The 22,222-nt window shown below is 49.8% G+C and overlaps 1 protein-coding gene across 9 annotated transcripts in view; it reads left to right on the top strand.

The window, feature by feature from the left end:
- The window catches only part of DYSF (dysferlin), a gene marked incomplete at its 5' end in the record, with an annotated part of 228,163 nt that overhangs the window by 147,736 nt on the left and 58,205 nt on the right, over positions 1–22,222 (top strand). For 5 of the 9 annotated variants that reach the window (XM_079721048.1, XM_079721044.1, XM_079721042.1 and 2 more), the window contains 4 exons: positions 7,771–7,872; positions 7,992–8,153; positions 9,199–9,364; positions 9,820–9,896. In XM_079721048.1, the coding sequence (XP_079577174.1) occupies positions 7,771–7,872; positions 7,992–8,153; positions 9,199–9,364; positions 9,820–9,896 (507 nt within the window). Of the gene's footprint in view, positions 1–7,770; positions 7,873–7,991; positions 8,154–9,198; positions 9,365–9,819; positions 9,897–15,992; positions 16,056–22,222 lie in introns of all 9 variants that reach the window. The other 4 variants (XM_079721046.1, XM_079721041.1, XM_079721045.1 and 1 more) reach the window with 1 other exon arrangement.

Below are 22,222 nucleotides of genomic sequence, written 5' to 3'. Positions count from 1 at the left end.
ATTCTGTGGCCAAAACCCACAGCCTGCTCTGAAGAAGACCCAGCCCAGGGATGAGTTATTAAAAAAAGTTAAAATCCTTAATAACTGGATTTGTAATATATAACAGTGAAGGCTCAGATTCCAAGAGCAGGGATCTGGCTGTGGTCTTGTTGTCAGGAAGCAAATCAAAATCTGCAGCTTTGGGGCCAGAGCCTGACGAGGGCCAAGTGCCCTGCCGCAGGGCCAGCCGGCCACAGGCTGAGGTGGGTGTGGGTCAGCAGGGCCAGAGGAGAGCAAGTCCTGGGGGTCTGCTGGGCACAGGGCTGGGCCAGCATGTTCAAAGGGTCCCAGGACCAGTAGGATGGATGGAGCATCAGCTGGTCCAGGGAACCACTCCAGAAGGTGACCTTGTGACCCCTTCATCCCCAGAGGGCTCCCGCCCTGGCCCTGGGGCCCATAGCTCAGCCTCTTTCTTCCCTGCACTTGAAGGCTAAGACTCATGCCGAGGTCCTGGGTCCTATTTGGTTTTAAGAATCCCCAGGGGCGGGGTGGAGGCAGGTTAGTCTTGCTGCTGCCGCAGCTGGTCCTGCTGGAAGCCTGACGCCTTAGCAAGATTTTTCTGTCTTCTTTGCTGCGGCCGAGCTCCTGCCTGGTATCCCTCATTCAGCCCCCTCCAGACTCCCGGCCTGATCCCTGTGAAGAGCGCTCCAGCCATCCTGGAGGGCTGTGAAAAGCCATGCCGGGAGCTTAGCTTCTGGGCCACTGGCCACGGGGGCCCTCAAAAGTCTGGGAGCAGAGAGGGCAGATGGGTGTTTTAGGAAGCCGTCTGGCTGCAGAGAGGTGTGGGATGGGGAGCGAGGGGTAGGAGAGACCAGCTAGGAGGCTTTTGAGACAGATGTGGTGATGGGGGCCTAGGCTAGAGAGGGAATGGAGAGGGGCAAGTGACTCGGAAGCATGGTGTAAGGATGGCCTCTCCGGTGGGGACTGCCTTCTGGCCAGCACACAGCCCACGCCTGTGTGGGAGACAGTGTCATGAATGAGGTGAAAGGTATCTACCCGGGCTGAGCGCCCCTAGAGCAGATGGAGGACAGTAGGGATGGCTTCCTGGAAGAGGGGACTCTGAGCTCTCTCTGGGGGTCCAGGTGGCCGTGCCTCGGGCTGGGGGTGCGTGTCACCGCGTGGGGCCAGTTTGGTGGGCAACGAGATTTCCCCTCCCCCAGGCTGTTTGCCCACCTGGAGCATCCCTCTCCGGGGGCTCTTGGTCGGGAAGGGGGACCGTTGCGTTGTGTCTTTGAGGCTTTGGTGTCTGGGAGACCTGGGTCCTCACGGGTGGAGGGGAGGGTTTCTTTCCAGCTCCCAGCCTGTCTTTCTGCCTGTCGCTTGCTGTTGCCCCTCTTCCTGAGCCTTTCTCTTCCCCTTGTCCAGCTCTCCCTTCGCATTTCCCTTTTCCTCTGTTTGCTCCTTGGCCCAGGCTCCCTCTCTCCCTCCTTCTCCCCGCCTCTTCTGAGCCCTCTGTCTCGTTTCTTTTCCTTTTTGTCTGGAGAACAAAGGCGGTCTGCGCTGCCAAGGGGAATGAGTTCAAAGAAACTGCAATTTTAGATTTCCTGAGAAATGGAGAGTGCACAGGCATGTGTGAGTGTGTGCAAATATGTACACTCAAGAGAGCATGCACGCCTGCACACCCGCACGCACACACGCACACACACACACACACAAACAGCAGAAGAGATGATGGCAGATTCCTTAATAATTGAGGGCTCCTAGGATGTGGAGCCTGTGCAGAGGAAGACCCCATCTGGGAACCCTTTAGGTGGGAGCAGGGACTTGTGGTCCTGAGCACCTAAGGGGGCGTGGTTCGGAGTATCGCCCTTGGTTCTGATGCCCCTGACATGCTCCGTGGAGGCATGCCCTGGTTGAAAGGAGAGCGTCCTCCGTGCCTTTTTTGCTGTGAGTTGGGGGCCAACCAGATGTCACTCCATCCCCTTCCTAATCCAGGCAACAGGCTATGGCTTTTAGTCTGAGATGTACATGAGGTAGTCTCCTGCACCCCCAAATCCTCCAGAAGGAAAAATTTGGTGTTTTGCAATCAGGAAAATAAGCCCAGTGATCCCCCATCCCCCTATCCCTCCCCCAAGGCTTTAATTTAAAACACTGTTTTTTCCTGGGAAGTGTAATTAGAGCAGCATGTTGTTCCTAACGAGCTGGGTGGGGCAGGCAGACAGTGGAGCCCTCCCAGCCCGCCCGGCTGCGCCCACATGGAGCTCCCCGAGGAGCTAGGATCTGAGTGTCCAGAGGGTCACCTGACTGTGCCCTGCTGTGTGAGGAGGGGGTCTGTGGGCTACTGGTGGCAACACTGACCTAGGTGTCTGGAGGGGCCTGCCCACACTTGCCCCAGCCCTGGGAATGCACGTCTGTCTAGTGTGGTGGCCCCTGGGACTGGGAGAGGAAGCCCCCCTCATGGCTCAGGGGCCTCAGTTCCCTGTACTGAACTGGCCAGCAGGACGGATAGATGAAAGGAGGCAGGCGGTGGATTCTGCTTAAAGTGGGGAGAGAGCCTCATTTGTCCTTGTGTCCCTGTCCTCTTGGTCTGAGCTGTCTCGGTAAGCGCCCTGCACACCTGTAGAGCCCCGTCAGTGTAGCAGCCCCACGTCTGCCCTGCATTCAGGGTGGGTGGGGAGGAACACGGAAGGGATGGACCCCACCATGGAAGGGGTCATCTTATTAGCCCTCTGTTGTGTGGCTGCCCCTGAGGTCTGTGGTCCTCGGAGTCCCCTGTCACACACGGGACAGTGAATCAGGATGTCCTGGCGGTGCTTTCAGTCTACACCCACCCCTCCCAGCCTGGCAGTGCTGATAGGGGTCGCTGCAGCCCAACCCACTGAGAGTCACTGTCCTGGAAGGAGATATCATGCCTCTCAGATGGGCTGGACCAGAAAAAATTGAGAAACTTGGGCACAGGAGTGGCCATCTGGCTGGTGCCACAGGACTCCCAAGCGTGAGATGTGGGAGACCAGTCAGGACCTTGGGAAACCAGAGCCCAGGATCGCTTAATTAGAGGTAAAAGAAGTCAGAGAGTAGGGTTGTAAAGGGTTTCTGGAGTGGTTGGGGAGATTTTCTGGAGGATGTAGAGTTTGACCTAGGCCCTGAAAGATGGGGTAGATTCTGGAAGATGGCAAAGGAAGCCCATTCAAGCAGAGGGAGGAATGAGCAGGCACGGGGAAAGGAGGGGTTGGTGAGGATGCAAGACTGACACAGGCGAGAGCGTTGGGAAGGATGGGAGAGTATGTCGGAGTCGGTTCTTTGTCCCCTTATCCCCCCATCCATTCGCCCTCTGCCATCCCTCCCTCCCTGCCTTCAATAATCTGTTCGTAAGCCTTTATTTATTGGACACGGGATTTAGCTGTTGTCCCTGGGTGCAGAATTGCTGGTTTCACAAGGGACACAGACAAATGAACACACAGAAATGACCCAGGGTGATGTCTTTCAATGGGACAAGTTGCTCTGGGAACCGTGGGATGCTTAACTTAAACCTGGGGCTCCAAGGAACACTTAAGTGGACCTGAAGTCCACGTAGGAGGTAGGCAGATGAAGTGGGCAGAAGAGCCTTTCAGACAGAGGGACCAGCGAGCTCCAAACTCGCAGGTAAAGAGAGTGTGGTGCCTCCTGCAACCTGCTGGCATTCAGAAGGGGGGGGGTGCTGTTGAGCGTGTCTGGGGAGGTGGCCCATCACTGCCTGGGGTCCCGGAGGAGAAAGTTGGTGGTGAGAGGCGAGACCAGAGAGGTCAACAGGAGCTAGAAGATGAGGGGTCTTGGAGGCTGCGTCAAGGAGTTTGGACTTCATCCTGAGCGGGTGGGTTTTAAACAGAGTGGCATTCTTAGAAAGTCTTCCCTGGCTGCAGAGTACAGCATACATTCATTGGAAGGGGATGTGCAAAACCAGATGCAAGAGGTCACTTAGGATGATGCTGGTGAATCCAGGCAAGAGATGGTGGTGACCCAGACCCAGGAAAGAAGATGGGTGGGTGGGCCTGGGAGAGATTTAGGAGATGGAGCCCTAAGGCTTGGGGATCAATCCAGGGGAAGGAGAGCCAGGGGTGGCGTGGCGTTTTTGGCTTGGCTATCTGGGTGGATGGTGGGGCTGGATTCTGAGATGACATTTGAAGAGAGCAGGTTTTGGGGGGGTGGGATCTTAGAGAATCCATTTTGGGACAAGCTCGGTGTGAGAGGCCAGGAGGACACATGGATGAAGTAGCGGTAAGGTTGGAATGTAAGTGTGGGGCTTAGGGAGACGCTTGGGAGCGGAAAGCCTAGGGGAGGGCTGGGCAGAGGAGCAGGGGGGAGGCTGCCAGGGAGACACAGCCAGCGGAGGGTAGAGAGGGCGGAGGGGCCAGCGGTGAGGAGCTAGACAGACGGCTTTAGGAAGGAGGACGAGGTCAGCTGGCCAGTTGCTGCTGAGGTAGGGAGAGAGATAGGCGCCTGTGAGTTTCCTCTGGGTTGGGCTACAAGCAGGTTGTTGTTAATTTTGGAGAGAGAAGTTTCCAGGGAGGGGGTGCAAGGGGCGGAGCGAGTGCACTGGGCAGAGGGCTGTGTGGAAGCGGGGGAGAGGCAGGGGATGGAGGCAGCCTTTTTCAGGAAGAGAGAGAGGAGAGGGTGGCAGGCTGCAGGAGAGGACACAGAGAGGTGTGGATGGACCCGAGATACCGTCTTGAGACTGTCTTTAAATGCGGAAGGAAAAAATCCAGCAGATAGTGTGGAAAATTGGGGCACACTGGATGAGTCCGGGTTGGGGAGCCAGAGCACGTGGCGGCATAGATGCACAGTGATAATGAGAGGTGCCTACAGGCGGGGCGGTGCGCACAGTGGGGAGGGGACAGAGGACTTGGTGGCAGCTGGCAGGTGGAGGGGAGCCCCTGCAGGGGCAGGGATTCTGGGGAATGGCAACGAGGTGCAGGGAGCAAGGATGTCCTGGGACCCCTGAGGATGGCATGGTGGATGGAGGTGGCCTTGGGATGAGACTGGGGGCCTTGTGCCTCATAAGCTGCCCTGCGGATGCGCCTCTAACCGCTGTCTCTGCTTGTCTCTCCTTCCTGCCGGCCGGGCCTGGCGCTCCACAGCTGTGTGCACCCGCCGTCTTCCTCCAGGGCCTCCTGCAAACGGTACTGGAGCCCAGTCTTCTCCAGGTTCTTGGTCCCTGTCCTCCTCTGTAAGCAGGTTCCTGTGGTGGGGAGCCTGGGCGTCTGCACAGGGAGAGGAATATCCTCACAGGGGACCTGGAGGAGCCCAGAGGGAAAGCGGGACGTGGAAGTGAGGGACAAAAAGGAATCAAAGGGACACTGCCCAGAGTCTGGGGACGTGGAGAGGAATGTTCTGGGGGAAGTATATTCATGAGTTTTCCTGGGTGATTTCAGGACAACATTGCAGCCCTATGAGAAAGGCTTGGTCTTTCTGCCTCCCCACCCAGGAGCCCAGGGCTCTTCCCTCCCTGACGTCTTCTATTTGTCCCTTTCGTCATGAGCTTTTGGCCCTCGGTACGCTGTGGGCTGGGCATCAGCCTTGAGCAGGCCACCAGCAGGCCACCAGCAGGCCTTCAGGCATAACCTCTTTTAAAAAGAGGCGACCCCTGCTGCACAGCTGTTGCAGTAGGTGGCCTTGGAGTGCCAAGGTTGGACGCCAAGCCAGGCATCCCGAGAGCAGCCAGGCCCCCGCGGGCTCTGCCTCCAGCCTCCAGGGGCACCATTTGGGGGGACTGTGACATGCACGGTGCCCCGTGGAGTTGAGCCCTGCTCACCACTCTTCCTCCTGATGGCGTCCGTTGCTCAGCCAGTCTAAAAATATCATGTCACCTGCATTGTGGGTCTGGAGGAAAATGATGAATTCCTTCACTCTGTGCTCTGGGGATGTAGGGATAGTTCTGAAGCCGGTTGTTTTGAGAGGTGCCTCTGATGGCTCAGCTCTGCTCAAGTCCCTGGGGGATCACCAACAACATTAGTGATGGAAACAGTGGCACCACCAGCAATACAGTGATCATTTTAGTCACTGCTGTTTACTAAGCACCTCCTATGTGCCAGAAACTCTTTATATTTGTTCTCTTGTTAAGCTCTCAGACCAATTTTGTAAGAGTTTTGTTATCCTGGATTTTCATATGAGGGTACTGAGTCACAGAGGTTGAATTATTTGCCCAAGGTCAAATAGCTCAGGAGCTGCAGGGTTAGGACTAGGACCAGGGTCTGGTTTGATTCTAGAAATGAGCTTCTTACCACTGCAGGTCACGAAGCATAGCATCATCAGTATGTCATTGGCAGGAGTGACAGCTGGGATTGGCTGTGAAGTGATGAGGCGGGAGGAAGCTGGTGTGTTTCAATCCTCCAGCTGCTCCCACCATCTGCATCAGAGCATCTGTAGATGGATGCACCATCCTTTGAGAAGGAACCCAGAGCAAGTCACTTGAAGAATGAATCCAATGATTCCATTGTTTATTAATGCAATTACATGAGGCAAGCTCTGTAAAGCACACAGCACAGCCCTTCTATTTATAGTTAACATCTCCTGAGTGTCAGGGCCTCCATGTATGGATGTGCAGGTTGTGCACTGCGGAAGAGCACTGAGTCTAAGGGGGTGCGATTTCCAGTGCAGACATCATGTATTTTTATTTATTATAACAATTTCCAGTAGGTGGCAGTAAAGTGTCTTGTTCTAATAAACTAGTAAACTATGATGATTTTCTGACGTGGAAGTAAAGAGTTTTAAGAAAGGGTCATCCTTCTCTAGTTGTCACAAAGATGCCATGTGGGCTCCTATTGAGAGTTTACATGAACCAGGCACTCTTCTAAATGTTGTATTAACTTCTCCAAGCCTCACACTAACCTTTAGAGGTTGATAGTTTTTAATAATCATTTTATAGATGAAAAAAATTGAGCCACAGAGAAGTGAAATAACTTATTTTACTCAGTAAGTAGTGGAGTCAGGATCCATACCCAGAGCCCGTGTTTCTAACCACTGTCAGACTTGGTAGTTGTCTAATCCACAGTAATACCTGCCTCCATTGCCCTGCCTGCTTCCCTATGTATTTCTTCAGGACTCTTGCCCAAGTCTTTTTGGCAAACCCATAGCAGGTAGGGTTGACACAGGCCACGCTCACCTCTGGTCCATGGTGTGAAGGAGCCTCCCCAGTAGGCCCTTTGGTGCCCGTGGATGGTGGGCCTTTCTGTCCCCTTCTCCTATTTGTAAATACCCCTTCTGGCCCACAGTGCAAGTGTTCTGTTCAGAATGTGTCACACCTCAGGACAGGTGTGAGTTTGGAGCTGGAGATGGAACACCAGGGCGGGTGGTAAGTTGGGAGGGTCTGAGCCAGGAGGCAGGAGAACCAGGCTAGCAGGAGGGCATGTGGTCCTCTCGGGACTGAGAGGGACTGAAGTGGACGTGTCAGGTTGGACGGGGCAGTGCATATGTGTGCACGTGTGTGCACGTGTGTGCACACGTGTATGTGACAGGGACGGGGTCACCCTGAGAAGCTCGTTGGTGGGAGGAGGGGTGCCTTGGGGCTCATTTGCAACAGGATCACCTGAACCCTGGGCCGAGGTGCTAGAATTGTGATCCTGGGGAAGATGGTGCCTGGGAAGCTGACTTTGCTCTCTCATTTCTGTCTGCCCGGTTGCCCACTTCCGTGTCCTCGCCGCTCTGTTTCTGTGTCTCTCCACACGTCCTTCTTTCCTTCCCGTCTGTCCTCCTGTCTTGTCTTTCCGCCTTGGTCTTCCTCCTGCCTTTGCCTCCATTCTACCTGCTGCCCTGCAGTCGGAGGACACGGACCTACCCTACCCACCACCCCAGAGGGAGGCCAACATCTACATGGTCCCCCAGAACATCAAGCCTGTTCTCCAGCGAACCGCCATCGAGGTGAGCCCGCCCCCGTGGTGGGGTGGGGATTGTGGGCAGCCGGGCCCTTCCTCTTCCTGGCCCAGCCTTTCTGGGGCCTGGGGCCTTCCCAGCTGCTGTCCTCACTCCGTGCCCCCCAGATCCTGGCGTGGGGCCTTCGGAACATGAAGAGCTACCAGCTGGCCAGCGTGTCCTCCCCCAGCCTGGTGGTGGAGTGCGGGGGCCAGACCGTGCAGTCCTGTGTCATCAAGAACCTCCGGAAGAACCCCAACTTTGACACCTGCACCCTCTTCATGGAAGTGGTGAGCCCGACCTCCCCGCCGTCCCCTTCCGGAGTCCTGGTGGTTAGAATTCCCTTGCGGCCCCAGGCGGCCTGGGGTCTGGCTCCCTGTGGGATTCTGAGTGGGTCACGGCATCACTCCCACCTCACTGGAGAATGGGAGGAGGTGCTCCCTCCTCCCTGGAGGAGTTGAAGCCTGCGAGCAGCGCAGAGGGGGCCACCTCGGCCCCTCCTCCTCAGTCCTGAGTCCACGGAACTCCCAAGGACCCATCCTTGGCTGTTTCCCCTCTCAGGGCCGGCCTCAGTCCCCCGGTGCTCCCTGCCAGGGCTCTGAGCTTCCAGGATTCCTCCAAACCTTCCAGGACCTGGTCCTCCCCCAGCCTGGGCCCCCGCAGAGGGGCTCACCCCCGCGGCCCTCAGGCCTCAGCCCTCTCCAGCAACCTGGGCTGCCTGGGCCTAGTGACCAGAGTAAGGCAAGTCTGAGGAAAGGAAAATGGTTTGCAAGATGAAAGTACTATAGAAATTCCAGGCCCAGTGGCTGTCAACAGGAGCCTCCTCTTGGCTGAGCCAAAGCCGCCACCGAAGGAGAGCATATAAATTATTTCAAGTTGTGTTCAAAGTGCTTTTAGGGTTGGGGGGAGAAGAATCTGGGTCTGGAAGCCAACTCTTGAGTATCCACTTGGGGGGGTCTGTCTGTGAGAAATGTTGAGTCCTGGGCCAACTTCTCCCTTCTCTTCCCCGGCCAGTGAGGGTTCAGGGAAAGTAGACTTGTTTTAACTTTAGGCTGAGCTGGATGTGTTTGGAAGGTAAAACTGTGAGGGAAAAGTCGGCCTCTGCGTACAGCATCCAAGAGGCAGACAGAAGGGGCGTGTGGCTTCTGCTCCACTGGCCAGCTCCTGGGCTCGGCAAACCACCCGTTTGGACTGCTGGCTCTTGGGGCTTATGTGTGGGTTGAGAGCATTTTCTGCACCTTGGACTTGCCCTGGGAAGAAGGGCTCGCCTTCCTCTGAGACCTCCCAGAGACGGGGTCAGGCTGCTGCCCAGAGCTTCCCTCCCTCTCCACCCAGATGCTGCCCAGGGAGGAGCTCTACTGTCCCCCCATCGTGATCAAGGTAATTGATAATCGCCAGTTTGGCCGCCGGCCTGTGGTGGGCCAGTGTACCGTCCGCTCCCTGGAGAGCTTCCTGTGCGACCCTTACTCAGAGGAGAGTCCGTCCCCACAGGGCGGCCCAGGTAGGGGAGGGGCTGTTGACGGGGGGCGGGGAGGCAGAGGGGGCTGGGACAGGTGGACTTCCCAGCTGAGACACATCCTGAAGCCCTCCTCTTACTGGGCCCTGAATGAGATGACCGGAAGGACGGGTGGGAATCTCGTCTCCCTCAGGGCACCGTCTGGCCCTGGGCTGGGCCCACCAGGAGAGGTGGGGGGCGTTGATGCTGAGGTGGGGTGTGGTGCGGAAAAGGCCGAGGGAGAGGGAGATTCAGGGATCAGTGGGATGAGGAGGGAGCCAGAGGGAGAACTGGGGGAGACGGGGAGTGCGAAGGGAGCCGGGAGAGGGAAGGATGGCTGGGAGGAAGAGGGAGACACGGAGTGAAAAGTGTGGCAAGACCGAGGGCCGAGTCTTGTGGCTCAGGAGGGGTGAGCCCCTGAGGGAGCCCCCTCTCAGGCCTGGACGCTGCTCCCCCTACAGATGACGTGAGCTTACTCAGTCCTGGGGAAGATGTGCTGGTTGACATCGACGACAAGGAGCCCCTCATCCCCATCCAGGTATGATGGGTCCCCGGGGACAGACACTGGCTCCTTCCGAGAGCTGACTGGCTTGCCCTCTCCCTGCCCCTTGCCTTCCCTTCCTTATCACACGGCCTCCATAGGACACTCTCTCTGCAGCCTGGTGGCTGGACACCTTGTAGATGGACGGCTCCAGTTAGGAGCTTTCAGTCCGGTTGGGAGCAGGTTGAGGGTTGCAGAGGAGGCTGTGTGTGGTCTTCTGGTCAAGACCCACTCATTTCCCCCAAAGCATATGAGAAAAATGGCCCCACTACCTGGGGGGCTCTCTCCTGGAAATCACCCAGGAAATCAGGGTGGAAGGAGCGAACGAGAGAGAAGGAGGACAGGGTGGGGAGTGACCGGTAGCCTCTGGGGTGTCCCAGCCCCATCGCCTTACCCAGCTAGGGCCCTCCTTGGGGGGAGATTCGTCTATGGGCTTGTGCTCTGTGACACGTGGCAGGCAGCTTGAAGGAGGGGTCTGTGTCCAAGCCAGTGGTCCCTCTCACCCCATTCCCTCCACCTGCAGGAGAGGAAGGGGGCCAGGAGAGGGGCCTTACTGCGAGGGTGTCCAACCCTGTCGGCAGGTAAGAGGCAGCCCCTGGCTATGTGCTCCACAACAGGGCGAGCTGGCGACCCAGACACCAGTGCCAAACAGCATGGCAAGAGGTCTGTGGCATCTCTCATTGAGGGGGGAGCACTCTCTTCACCTTGGGCCCTGGGGTGGCTCAGAGTCCTGTATGGCTGAGACCACCCAGTCCTTCCTGCAGCGGAGATGGAAAAAGGCCTCACTGTGGGCACCAGCCTTGAATAGCTCTGTTCCAAGTTGTCACCCTCTGTTCCAGGTTGTCACCCTCATCTCAGCTTCTCTTGATGCTGGCCGTACCCCTGGCACTTGGGGCTCTCAGAGCTTCTGGGCTGCCCGGAGGCAGAGCCTCCCAGCCTGTGTAGACAGTACTTGTGCTCAGGCCCACAACCTGTTTATTCACTGGGGAGGGGGTGGCATTTGGGGAGGCTTTTATTTTTTTTAAAACCATCAATCAAATATTAGCCTTGAGAGCAAGAGAACAAACTTGGGTGTTGGGTTAGGCTCGGGATCCTCAAAACTCTTCCAGAGATGTGCTTACAGGGGCTTCCCTCTGACATTTAGGGCTGGTTTCTGCTTCTTTCTCACGCGCTCATCTCTTTCACCTTTCTGCCACTTCCTTGGGGACATTTCTGGTGTTCAGTCCTGGGCCTCGCTGCTGCTGAGACAAGAGCTTCATAGCTGCTTTATAGTTCTCTGGTGCTAAGCATCCTCAGAAGCCCCCAGCTCTCCATTTCTCCCGCTTCTATGGCTCTCCAGGGCCCCACCCCAGCACGCTTTCTGCTGGGAGCACCTTCTGGCCAGCTCCCAGTCATTCTTTAAGACTCAGCCTAGATGTGGTCACCTCCTTCTAGGATTTTGCCCTGGCTCCTCCACTTCTTCTGCAAGTCCTGTCTCTATCTTGGTCACTGCGCTTGCCTTAAGTCGTGCTGCCTCTGTAAATGCCAGCATCTTTCCTAAACTAGGCTCAGGGCAGTGACTAGGGCTCATTCCTCTTTGTGTCCCCAGTGACCAGCACAGGGCCTGACTTAGAGGAGGCATTCAAAGAAAGTCTGCCTGGGTGGATGGATAGATGGATGGATGAGTGGATGGGTGCATAAGTAGATGGGTGGCTGGGTCGATTACCTGCCTACTCTCTGTAGGGGTCTAAGGAGGAGCTTCTCTTGACTGGGGAAACCCAAATGGAAATTGCAAATACACAGAATTCAGCTACACTCAAGGCTAGTACCTTCTGGCCTGGGTGGGTGTTCATAGCTGAATGAGGCAGCTAATTAGCCCCAAGCTCCGGGCGCCCAGTGCTGGCTCCCACTTCCCCCCCATCAGCGGGCTGTCTGAGTCTGTGCAGGGAAGCGTAGAGCTTGCCCAGCAGGATTTCCGTTCTGTGTGTGCTGCCCTCAAAATGTCTACAGACTCAGATGGGGAGGGACTGTCTTGGGTCCTGCTGGCTACAAGCACAACCAGAGGCAGACGGTGAGGAGGCCCAGGCTGGACGTCCTTACAGCGTTGACACGAGTGAACCAGGGCCAGGGGTCTGAGCCAGAGCAGGGGCTGCACTCTTGGTGGGAGCACACGGCTAGAGCTGCTGGCCAGGCAGAGGGCGGGGAGCTGAGGTTAGGGCTGGTGGAGGCATGCCCGCGTGGGAGGGCCTGGGCTCACAGGACCTCAGAGGTTGGCAGGGAGAGGAGGAAGTGAGATCCGCCTGCTCTGGTGGAGGAGGTTTGGACCCTGCCCTCATCGAGCTCCCTGTCTGATGGAGGAGACATAACCCTATTCTCAAGGAGCCCCGAGGCTGGCAGGGAGATCAGTCCCAGTCTTCGGGAAGCCCTGTCCTGATGGGGTCTGCTGGGGGCTTGGGGAAAAAGCAATTTTGTATCGTGCTTTTCTCTGAGATCATTGATCCGATTTGGCTGGTCCAGGAGATCCTTCCCTCACTCTGTCTTACACATCTCCTGTGCAGGGCTTGGGAGGACCGGGCATCTTGGGGCTGATCCAGGAGGCTGTGGGTTCCAGATCCAGTGGTTTTCCAGATAGTTCTGGCTGGGCTCTTGTCGCCTCGCCCCTTCCCCAGTGCAGATAGGTTAGGGATGAGAAGGAGGGATGAGAAGTCTGGCAGAACTTGGATCTTGCTGGCTCCTGTTTGTCCAGCCTGTGTCTCTAGGCCGCCCATATTGTTCCCCCCGTCATGCGGCCCCCATCACTGTGCTCACCAGCTCTGGCTGTGGACCCAGCAGAAGGCTCCTCCCCAGCTCCAGATGCTCTCTTGCCACATTCGGCTTCTGTTGTGGTCCCTCCCGTCTCCTTGCTCAGTTGCCTCTTCTCTGCTGAAGAACCTCTTGGCATCATCTGCCAGTTCCTGGGATGCGCTGCCACACACTAGAAAAAGATACCCCAGACTTTCCTGATGCTTGTGCCATTGGCTGACAACCACGGCCAAGCATTTCTCAGGTGTCTAGAAATGTTTCGGTGTCTGTCAAGAGCGGCCAGTTCTAGAGATGGTCTGAAATGGATGTATGAGGCAGAACTGTCCACTTGGCCTTCTAGGGCTTGTAGGTGGGCACCTGTCTCTGGGAGTAAGGAGATGCCTGGCCTCCTGGACTCTTCTCTGTGGTGGGGGGCTGGGATGAGATCAACTCTCGCATGGCAACCCCACAGTGTCTTCTTGGTCTGTGTGGCTGTCTTTGTGTAGATTTTAGAGCCGTAGTCTGGGGATGGTGGTAGTGTGGGTGTGTGTGGTGTGTGTGCACATGAGTGTGCGTGAGAGGTGGGGTGGGGGGCTGGGAGCAGATGTGTGCGCAAGCGTAGTGGTGCTGCTGCAAGCATCATGGCCTTGACACCTACCTTGCTGAGGGCAGGCTTGGGGTGTCCTCAGAGAGGGGCACAGAGGTGTTTTCTTCCATCCAGTGCTCTGCTTGAGATAAAGGATATATTCATTTTTCTCTGATTATAAATATATATCCATTATATAAAGTTTGGAAAATATATAAAAATAATGAACAGATAGGTGCCTCCAACCAGGAACACGCTGTGAATGAACTGCTCCCAATGTGGCCTCCTCTTTCCTTCCCTTCCCCCCAGGCTGCTCTCTCTGTCTCTGATTCTGCCTCTGAGTATGAATCAGGCTCTACTTTTACGTTTCAAACAAACTTGGGGTCTTTGTCGACTAGTCTGCTTGTTCTTGGTGTTCTGATGATGAAAATGGGAAGAGAAGCAGTGCAGGAACACACCCAGAGTGGGCTTCCCACCATTTCCTAGAGGGTCTTGAGGCTCATGTAGAGGTGGCACCCCCTGCCCATCCCACACATCACCTACCTTCAGGCACCCACCCTTCAGGTCAAGGGTGACGCTTGCCTATCATTCTAAGAGATCAACCTGTGTAGGGGTCTCCTCTTGAAGTCCTCAGGCCGTTGGGTGGAGAACATGTGTGTGTTGAGGAGGGATGAAGAGGAAGAGCGCTCTCGGGAAGCCTTCCCTCTGGCTGACAGAGAGAGGAGGGCTATGTTGAAGATCCAAATGAGATGAACAGAGTGAGAGCAAAGCGATGAATGCTTGCTTAGCAAGGACACCAAGATCTTGGACTCTGGGCCCTACAAGGTCAGCATGGGCTAAGTCATCAGGAAAGCTTCTCCAAGGGGGCTGGCGAGAGGGGTTAGAACAGCAGAGGGGAGAGGAGGCCTTTCCTGGTGGGCAGAGGACCTGGAGCAAAGGCTTGGTGGTGGGAGGTGTGTGTGTGTGTGTGTGTGTGTGTGTGTGTGTGTGTGTTGATAGCATGTGTGTTGATTGCATGTGTTTGATGGTGTACTGTGTGTGTGTATGTTGATAGCGTGTGTGTTGACAGCATGTGTGTTGATTGCATGTGTTTGGTGGTGTACTGTGTGTGTGTGTTGACAGCATGTGTGTTGATTGCATGTGTTTGATGGTGCACCGAGTGTGTGTGTGTGTGTGTGTGTGTGTGTGTGTGTGTGTCTGATGGACCTGGGAGGCTGTAGGGGAAACTCAGGCTAGTGTGCAGGAGGCAGCAGGAGGCCTGTGGGGTGGGGTGGGGTGCTGTGCTGGGGCCAGCTGCTCCCCGGCTCCCATCTCGGGCTAATTTTGAGCCACCTGCTCCAGTTTTAGTCTCTGGGACGCCGTGAAGGTGGGAACGTGCTCCCAGAACTGGAGCGGCAAATTATGTCCGAATCCCAAAGGGGAACATGTAATTTCGGAAGCTGGCCCAGACCTTTGGAGCACTATGTTTAGCTTTATTTTTTCTCCCTCTTGCACTGGTGAACTGCCGGTTTCCCTCTCACCTTTCTAAAAATGAACTGTATTAAAAATAACAATAAGGCTTCTGTGAGGTTCAGGATGAGAACCAGAGGGGCAAAGCTACTGCCTAGCTGGGCCAGTCTCTGGGCAGCTGGGGGCTTCACGTGGAGCTCATCTGGTCGATTCCAGGGGCTTGGCCTCCTGGGGAGTCTCCCAGAGCCCCCTGCCCCAGACTCAAAGGAAGAGAGGGTCCTACCCTGGAAGCCCTGGGTCCCAGCTGGTCTCCTCATCCCTCCACCATATCCCCCAAGCCTGCCTTCCTGGACCGTTTGCTCTCTCTTGAACTGGCAGTGCTGCTTTATTCCTCTACCCTTCACACTTGCTGTCTCCTCTGCCTAGAAGGCATCTCCTGGCCTCATCCACCTAGACTGGTACTCGTCCACCCACAGCTCCATCACTTCCTCTGGGACTATTGTAGTGGCCCCTGAAAAAGTCACCCTACCTTCAGTCCTGACCCCCACCAAGGCCCTCCTGGACCCTGCAGCCTATAAAGTATGGATTCACTGTACTAGGAGATTGCAGGCAAAGATCTGATGCCAGAAAAGAATGCAGCAAGGTTTCTGTAGCATAGGGGTGGTGTGTTTATGAGACTCTTAAAGCTCCCCTGGTTTTGGGGAAGCCACATGATGCCCTGGTTTTTGTCCTTGAGGACAGAAGACTTAGAAACCTGCATTGGTTTAGGAATAGTGCCCAAGCAGCGGTTGGTGTGACTCAGTTGTTAGAAGAAACCACCAGGGATGATGGGGAGCTTGGAGTATGTCTGAGGTCAGGAAGTTTGAAAGGCAGGGAGGGCGTGTGAGAGTGGCATGGAGTCAGTGGTGCCAAGGGCAGTGAGAAAGCGGGCACGAGACAGGTATTAGCTGAGCCCCTCCCACGTGCCTCACCTTGTCCTAGGTGTGCATGGCCTTCACGTCATCCATACTCACTGCTGCTCTGTGACAACACGCGACTTTGTTCCCATTCTCCAGATGGAGATGCTGACTCAGAGAGGTCAGGGGGCTTGTCCAAGATCACGTAGCTGGTAAAGCAAGGGGGCCAGGATTTGGAGCCACACTTGTCCAACTCCAAAGCACACTTTTCTCCCACAACGTTTGCAGCCTTCCTGGAGAGAGAGCACAGGGTGCCTGGTTGGAGAGCTCTACTTCCTCGGGACCATGCAGTCTTCCCTGGTTTCTCTAATCCTGTTGCTAACCAGCGTGTTTAATTTGTAGCTTGCAGACGGTCTGTCGGGCTTCGCCCCCACTAACATGGCGTCTTCTCCATCCAGTCGTCATGTATGTATTGTTTAACTATTTGTGGGCACCTTGATTTTCCCGGGGGGGCTGAGTGGGGGTGAGGAGTTAGGGAGGGAACAGAGGAGGTGGGGATGGGAGGGGAAGAAAGGAGTTTTCTGAGCCCTGGCAGAAAACAGTTACCTGTCCTGTGCGGTGATGGAGGGGTAGGGAGAAAGCTGAGGGAAGATTTGCAGAAACAGACATCCCTGAATTATCTCTTGGTGCATCCTGGGATTTACCTTAATCCTGTTTCCCTGCATGGGGTAGCATGGGCCAGTGGAAACAGGGGAGTCTCTAGACCCTGACCGCTGGGACGTGGGACACAAGAGGCCTCTGTGGGCAAAGGCAGATTGATTTTTCTCTCCTCCTCCCAGAGGCATGAAAGGTGTGTGACTGTGGAACCCTGGCTGTCCCCAGCAGATTCTGAGAGCTCTGATGGGGCCCACAGTTCACTCCTGCAGTTCCCAGGATGGATGCTGCTGTCCTCCTGGGCTGATTCCTTAGGTATTATCTTTATGGGTCGAGGGTCCTTCAACATGCACTCATGAAGTCAAGGGGAGCCCCAGACTTGTAGGGGGGACATAAGAGATAGGGCTTGCTGAAAGTTAAACTCCATTCATGGTGCCAAGAGGAGGCATTGCTGTGTTGGGTGTTTTATGGCTTCTAGGCAGAGGTACTCTACATTTTAAATGTTTTCTGATTTATCCATTGTAGAAAATATAGAAAACACAAAAAAGTGTAAGGCAGAAAGTTAAAACCACCTGTGTTCCGACCAGTTGGAGATAAGCACTGTTAAGACTTTGATGTGCCTACATTTTTAGATATCTCTTATGCACATGTGCATACTTTTATTTTTTTTCCAAAATCAAGATCATATTGTACTTTTTTAAAAATCTGCATTTTCTTGTACTTAAAATGTATTATAAATGTTTTTCCATGTCTTTATATTCTTTAAAAAATGGTTGCATGTTGGGGCTTCCCTGGTGGTGCAGTGGTTGAGAGTCTGCCTGCTGATGCAGGGGACAGGGGTTCGTGCCCCAGTCCGGGAGGATCCCACATGCCGTGGAGCGGCTGGGCCCGTGAGCAATGGCCTCTGAGCCTGCGCATCCGGAGCCTGTGCTCCACAACGGGAGAGGCCACAACAGTGAGAGGCACGCGTACCGCAAAAAAAAAAAAAAAAAGGTTGCATGTCATGCTGTTGTATGGACATCCATAAACTATTCCCCTATCATTGGACATTTAATTTCTTAATTTCCACTATTGTCTTATTTTTTGTCCCTTAGAGGAGTTATTTTTAGTTTACTTTAAAAAGGTCTAGTCCATTTCTTGTTAAGTTTATTCCTAGGCATTTTATAGTCTTTGTTGCTGTCTGAATGGAATATCTTTTTTTTTCTTATGACTTTGTATAACTAGCTATTGCTAGAATATAGAAAACAATATTTTTGTATATTTACTTTGAAACAGACTCTTTGTTAAGTGCCTTTATTACTTCTGACAGTGGTTAATTGATTCGGTTGAGTTTTTCAGGTAGATAAGATTGTCTTCTTCAAACAATAATAAACATGTCATTTTCTAATAGTTATACCTTATTCCTTTTTCCAGAATGACATTTGATAATGGAGTTGCTAGTGAGCAAACTTATTTAGTTACTGATTCTAATGAGAAGGTCTCTGTCATTTTTCCATTATGATAATGATTGGTAGTTTCAGATAGATATTCTTGATTTTGTCAGGTTGTGTCCTGTATTATTAGTTTATTAATAACTTAAAAATTAGACATGGGAGTTTAACATTGGGTTGGCCAGAAAGTTCGTTTGGGTTTTCCCATAACATCTTATGACCAACCAATATTATCCAATGGCATTTGGCATTTATCAAGATGATCATTTTGTTTTCCATTGTCTGTTATATATATATATATATACACACACACACACACACACTTATATATATGTATGTATAATTGTCCTGCATTCCTGGGGTAAACCCAAATCGGTCAATTGGTCATGGTATTATAGTTGATTACAATTGAAGTCCTCTTATGCAGTCAATCAAGATAGGTAGTTGGTTGGCTAATTAAAGTTGGTTAAATAGGGACTCATTAAAAGTCAAATATAAGTACCAAGAACATCTCTTTTTAATCATATCCATGTATCTTCATTTGACAATCATTTGACATGTGCCAAGGCCTCTTTGACTTTGGATCTGCTATTCAAATGTCATGTTGTCTTTCCAGTATAAACCACATTCATAATGCATTAGCTATGATTTTTTCTTTAGGTTTATTAAAGTTTGATGAACTCTTAATGATAGCTGCAAAAGACTCTGAACATGGAGTTTTTTTAACATCTAAGATCCCCCTCACCTTTTTGTCCACCTCACTCATGCTCAATTTTCATAATTAAAAAAAATCAATATTAAGTTCATTTTCATAGATAAAATGCCCTTTCTTTTTAAATTCAAATTTTATATATTTTTATAATATTTACTTATTGATCTAATTACCATATTCGTACAACTGGCATAAACAGATTTGGGAACAAACAATTAACTCTTGGTAAACATACAGCTCATCTGCTGGGAGCTGCAGTGGATAAATTAGATTAGCTGCAGGCTTTCATCTGCTCTGGACCTTAGATCGTTAGCAGAGAGAATGGGTAGCGTTTGTTAATCCTGGTTAAGGGGAAGTTTGTAAGGAGAACTTCTAGTATATATTACTGAGTTAGATTTGTTATTATTTATATGGGATTTTTGCATCTTTATTAATAAGTATTACTTTTAGGTTGTCTTTGTTAGGTTTTGATATCAAGGTTATAATAGTTTTATAAAATATTTTTTGAAGTGTACTCTCATTTCCTGTGCTCTTGAACAGTCTCTGTGGCAGGAGAATGATTATTTAAAGGTTTGAAAATACATGAGAGTCATTCTTTATGAATATGAATTATGCAAGTTGAAAATAAATGATATAAACATTTTAATAGTCTTGCTTTATGTATAAAATGTGTAATAATATGAATCGATCTACATTTAAAAAATGATTAACAGTCACGTAATTTAAAAGGTGGTGGCCAAATGAATTGTATTTATGGTTTAGCTGGTAAACAGGATACCCATCATCTTTTCTTGAAAATGGTATTATATGATGTGAGTTTTGAATTTTAGAAGATCTTCAGGAATGTATACCTCATACAATAGTATCAGATGCATCTGCTCTGTACTCATTTGTAAGACTGGGCCCAGCACCATTTTTGGGAGGGTATTCTTTGATCATTTTCTACTTCTTCAATCAATTTAGTGCCTTAGATGTCTTCAGATATTGCTTATTACATTAGTATAGATTTATACATATTACTATAATAAAAGAAAATCCTTCTGTATCTGTTCTGTTTTTTATCCTCATTTCTAATTTTGTAATTTATATTTATTGTTTGTTTGTTTTTTTAACTTCAATAGGCTTGATAACATTTCATCAGTTTTATGGTTGTTTTTCATCCAAAGAACCAGCTCTTTAAATTTTTTTGATTCTTCTGTGTACTTTTAATTTCTTTTTCTTTTTTATTATTTCCTTTTCTTGTCCGACTGCACTGACTAGGACCACAAGTTTAATATTCCATGTAACTGATAATAGAGAATATTCTTATCTGCTCTAATTTAAAATGGAATATATTTTTTTGAATTTTATTTATTTATTTATTTATGTTATACAGCAGGTTCTTATTAGTTATCTATTTTATACATATTAGTGTATATATTTCAATCCCAATCTCCCAATTCATCCCACCACCACCACCTCCCTCCCCCCGACACTTTCCTCCCTTGGTGTCCATGTTTGTTCTCTACATCTGTGTCTCTATTTCTGCCCTGCAAATCAGTTCATCTGTACCATTTTTCTGGATTCCACATATATGCATTAATATACAATATATGTTTTTCTCTTTCTGACTTACTTCACTCTGTATGACAGTCTCTAGGTCCATCCACATCTCTACAAATGACCCAGTTTCGTTCCTTTTTATGGCTGAGTAATGTTCCACTGTATATATGTACCACATCTTCTTTATCCATAAAATAGAATATTTTTATGTTCCACCACTGAGTATGAAATTTATCAGGTGAATGATTACTAGCTAGCTAGGAGTTTTTATCATGAATGATGTTCAATTTTATTCAGTGTTCTTTATGGATCTGTTGAGGTGATCATATGATTTTTCTCCTTTAATCTGTTAATGTGGTGAATTACATTAATAGATTTTTTTAAGTACTGAAACAACTTTGCAGTTCTGAAGCTATCTATCCTAGTCATGTTACATTGTCTTTTTTCTGCATTGTTGGGTTCAGTTTGCAAATATTTACTTTAGGAATTGTTTTGCATCAATTTTTATGAGTGATAATGGCCTGGAGTTTCTTTTTCTGATACTGTTCTTTTCAGGTTTTGGTATCTAGGTTATACTAATCTTATAAAATGACTTGGGGCATATTTGCTCTTTTTCTAGTCTCTGAATAAATGATAAAAACTTGACATTATCTGTTGCCTGAAGGTTTGGTAGATTCATTTGTAAAACTGTCTAGACTTAGCATTCTTCTTGGGGATATTTTAAACTGCTGATAAAAATTTTTTAAATGTTTATAGGACCTTTGAGATTTTCTGTTTCTACGTGAGTCGTTTTTGGTGATTTATATTTTATAGGAATTTATCCATTTCTTGCTAAAAATTATTGACATAGTGTTTTTCATAATAACCTCTTACTGTTTTGAAAATTTTTCTTCTTCTATTTATGTTCCCTTTCATTCCTAAGGTTATATTTTATTATTCTTGCCAAAATTTGTCAGATCTGTAAAAGTCTTTTCAGAGAACCAATTTTTATGTCTGTTGATTTAGCTCTATTTTTTCCTTGTTTTCTAGTTTCTAGTTCTTTTCTTTATTATCTTCTTCCTTTGAGTTTTAGAGAGCTTGTTATATTTTTAACCTCTTAAGAGCTATGCCTAGTTCATCCATTTTCAAACTTTCCTCTTTTCTAATGTAAGCATTTAAGGCTATAGAATTCCCTCGAAGTACTGCTTTATGCATCCCACAGGTTTTGGTAAGTGGTATTTTTGTTGTTTTTTAGTTCTGAGTATTTTCTGATTTCTGTCATATTTCTTTTTGACACCTGAATTGTTTAAAAGTATGTTTTAGAAATTCCTAACTTATGTTTTAAGTTATCTTTTTATCAGTTTCTAACTTAACAGTACTATGGTTCAGAGAATGTGGTCTGTGTGTAGTATTTCTTGACACTTGCTTTATGGCCTAGTACAGGGTCAATTTTTGTAACGATCTTGTGTGTGCTTGAAAAGAATGTGTATTCTCCCAATGTGTTTTACATATAGCATGTCCATTTAGATCAGACTTGTTAATTGTGTTATTCAAATCTATTTTCTTGTGATTTTGTTTTGTGTGGTTTATCAATTTTTGAGATATTAAAACATCCTGCTTTGATGTGATGTTTGTTCTTCCTTGTTATTTCTGTCTACTTTTCCTTTATATATTTGAGGCTGTGTTATTAGGCACAAACAACTGTAGATTTCTTATATCTTCCTAGAGAATTGAATCTTTTAACGATACGTAGTAAACCCCCACTCCTTGCCTTTTAAAGTCTTTACTAATGAGTTTTGCCTTAAAGTCTATTTTGTCTCATGTTAACATAGCTATACCATATTTTCTTGCTTGGAGTTTTCCTAGTATATCTTTTTCTTTTTACTTTCAACTTTTCTGTGATTTTATGTTTTAGGTGTCTCTCTGATGAACAGCAAATAGATGGAGTCTGGTTTTTTTTTTAATACATTCTGACATAAGCTCTTAATTAGAGAGTTGGACAGTCTAATATATTAATTGTGTCTTACTGATATATTTGGATTTATTTCTGCCATTTTATTCCACTATACTGCCCTTTTCTTTTTTTCTTCTTTTTAAAATTTTTTTGGATTGAAAAATTCACCCGCCACTCCCCCCCCCCCCCCGTCTTTTCATTCCTTCTTCCCTTTTCAGTTTCAAAGCTATACATTGTTTCTGTTCCTTCAGGGATTAGTATAGAAACTTTAACATGTATATTCAATTTAGCAAAGTCTAAATTTAATTGGTATTTATAGCCTCCTCCAAAATATTACAAGGAACTTTGGATGCTTTAATTC

Source organism: Hyperoodon ampullatus, assembly GCF_949752795.1.
Source record: "Hyperoodon ampullatus genome assembly, chromosome: 15".
In the NCBI taxonomy this organism is placed as follows: domain Eukaryota; kingdom Metazoa; phylum Chordata; class Mammalia; order Artiodactyla; family Ziphiidae; genus Hyperoodon; species Hyperoodon ampullatus.
Note: the sequence above shows the minus strand (reverse complement) of the source record. Positions and strands in the feature narration are given on the sequence as shown.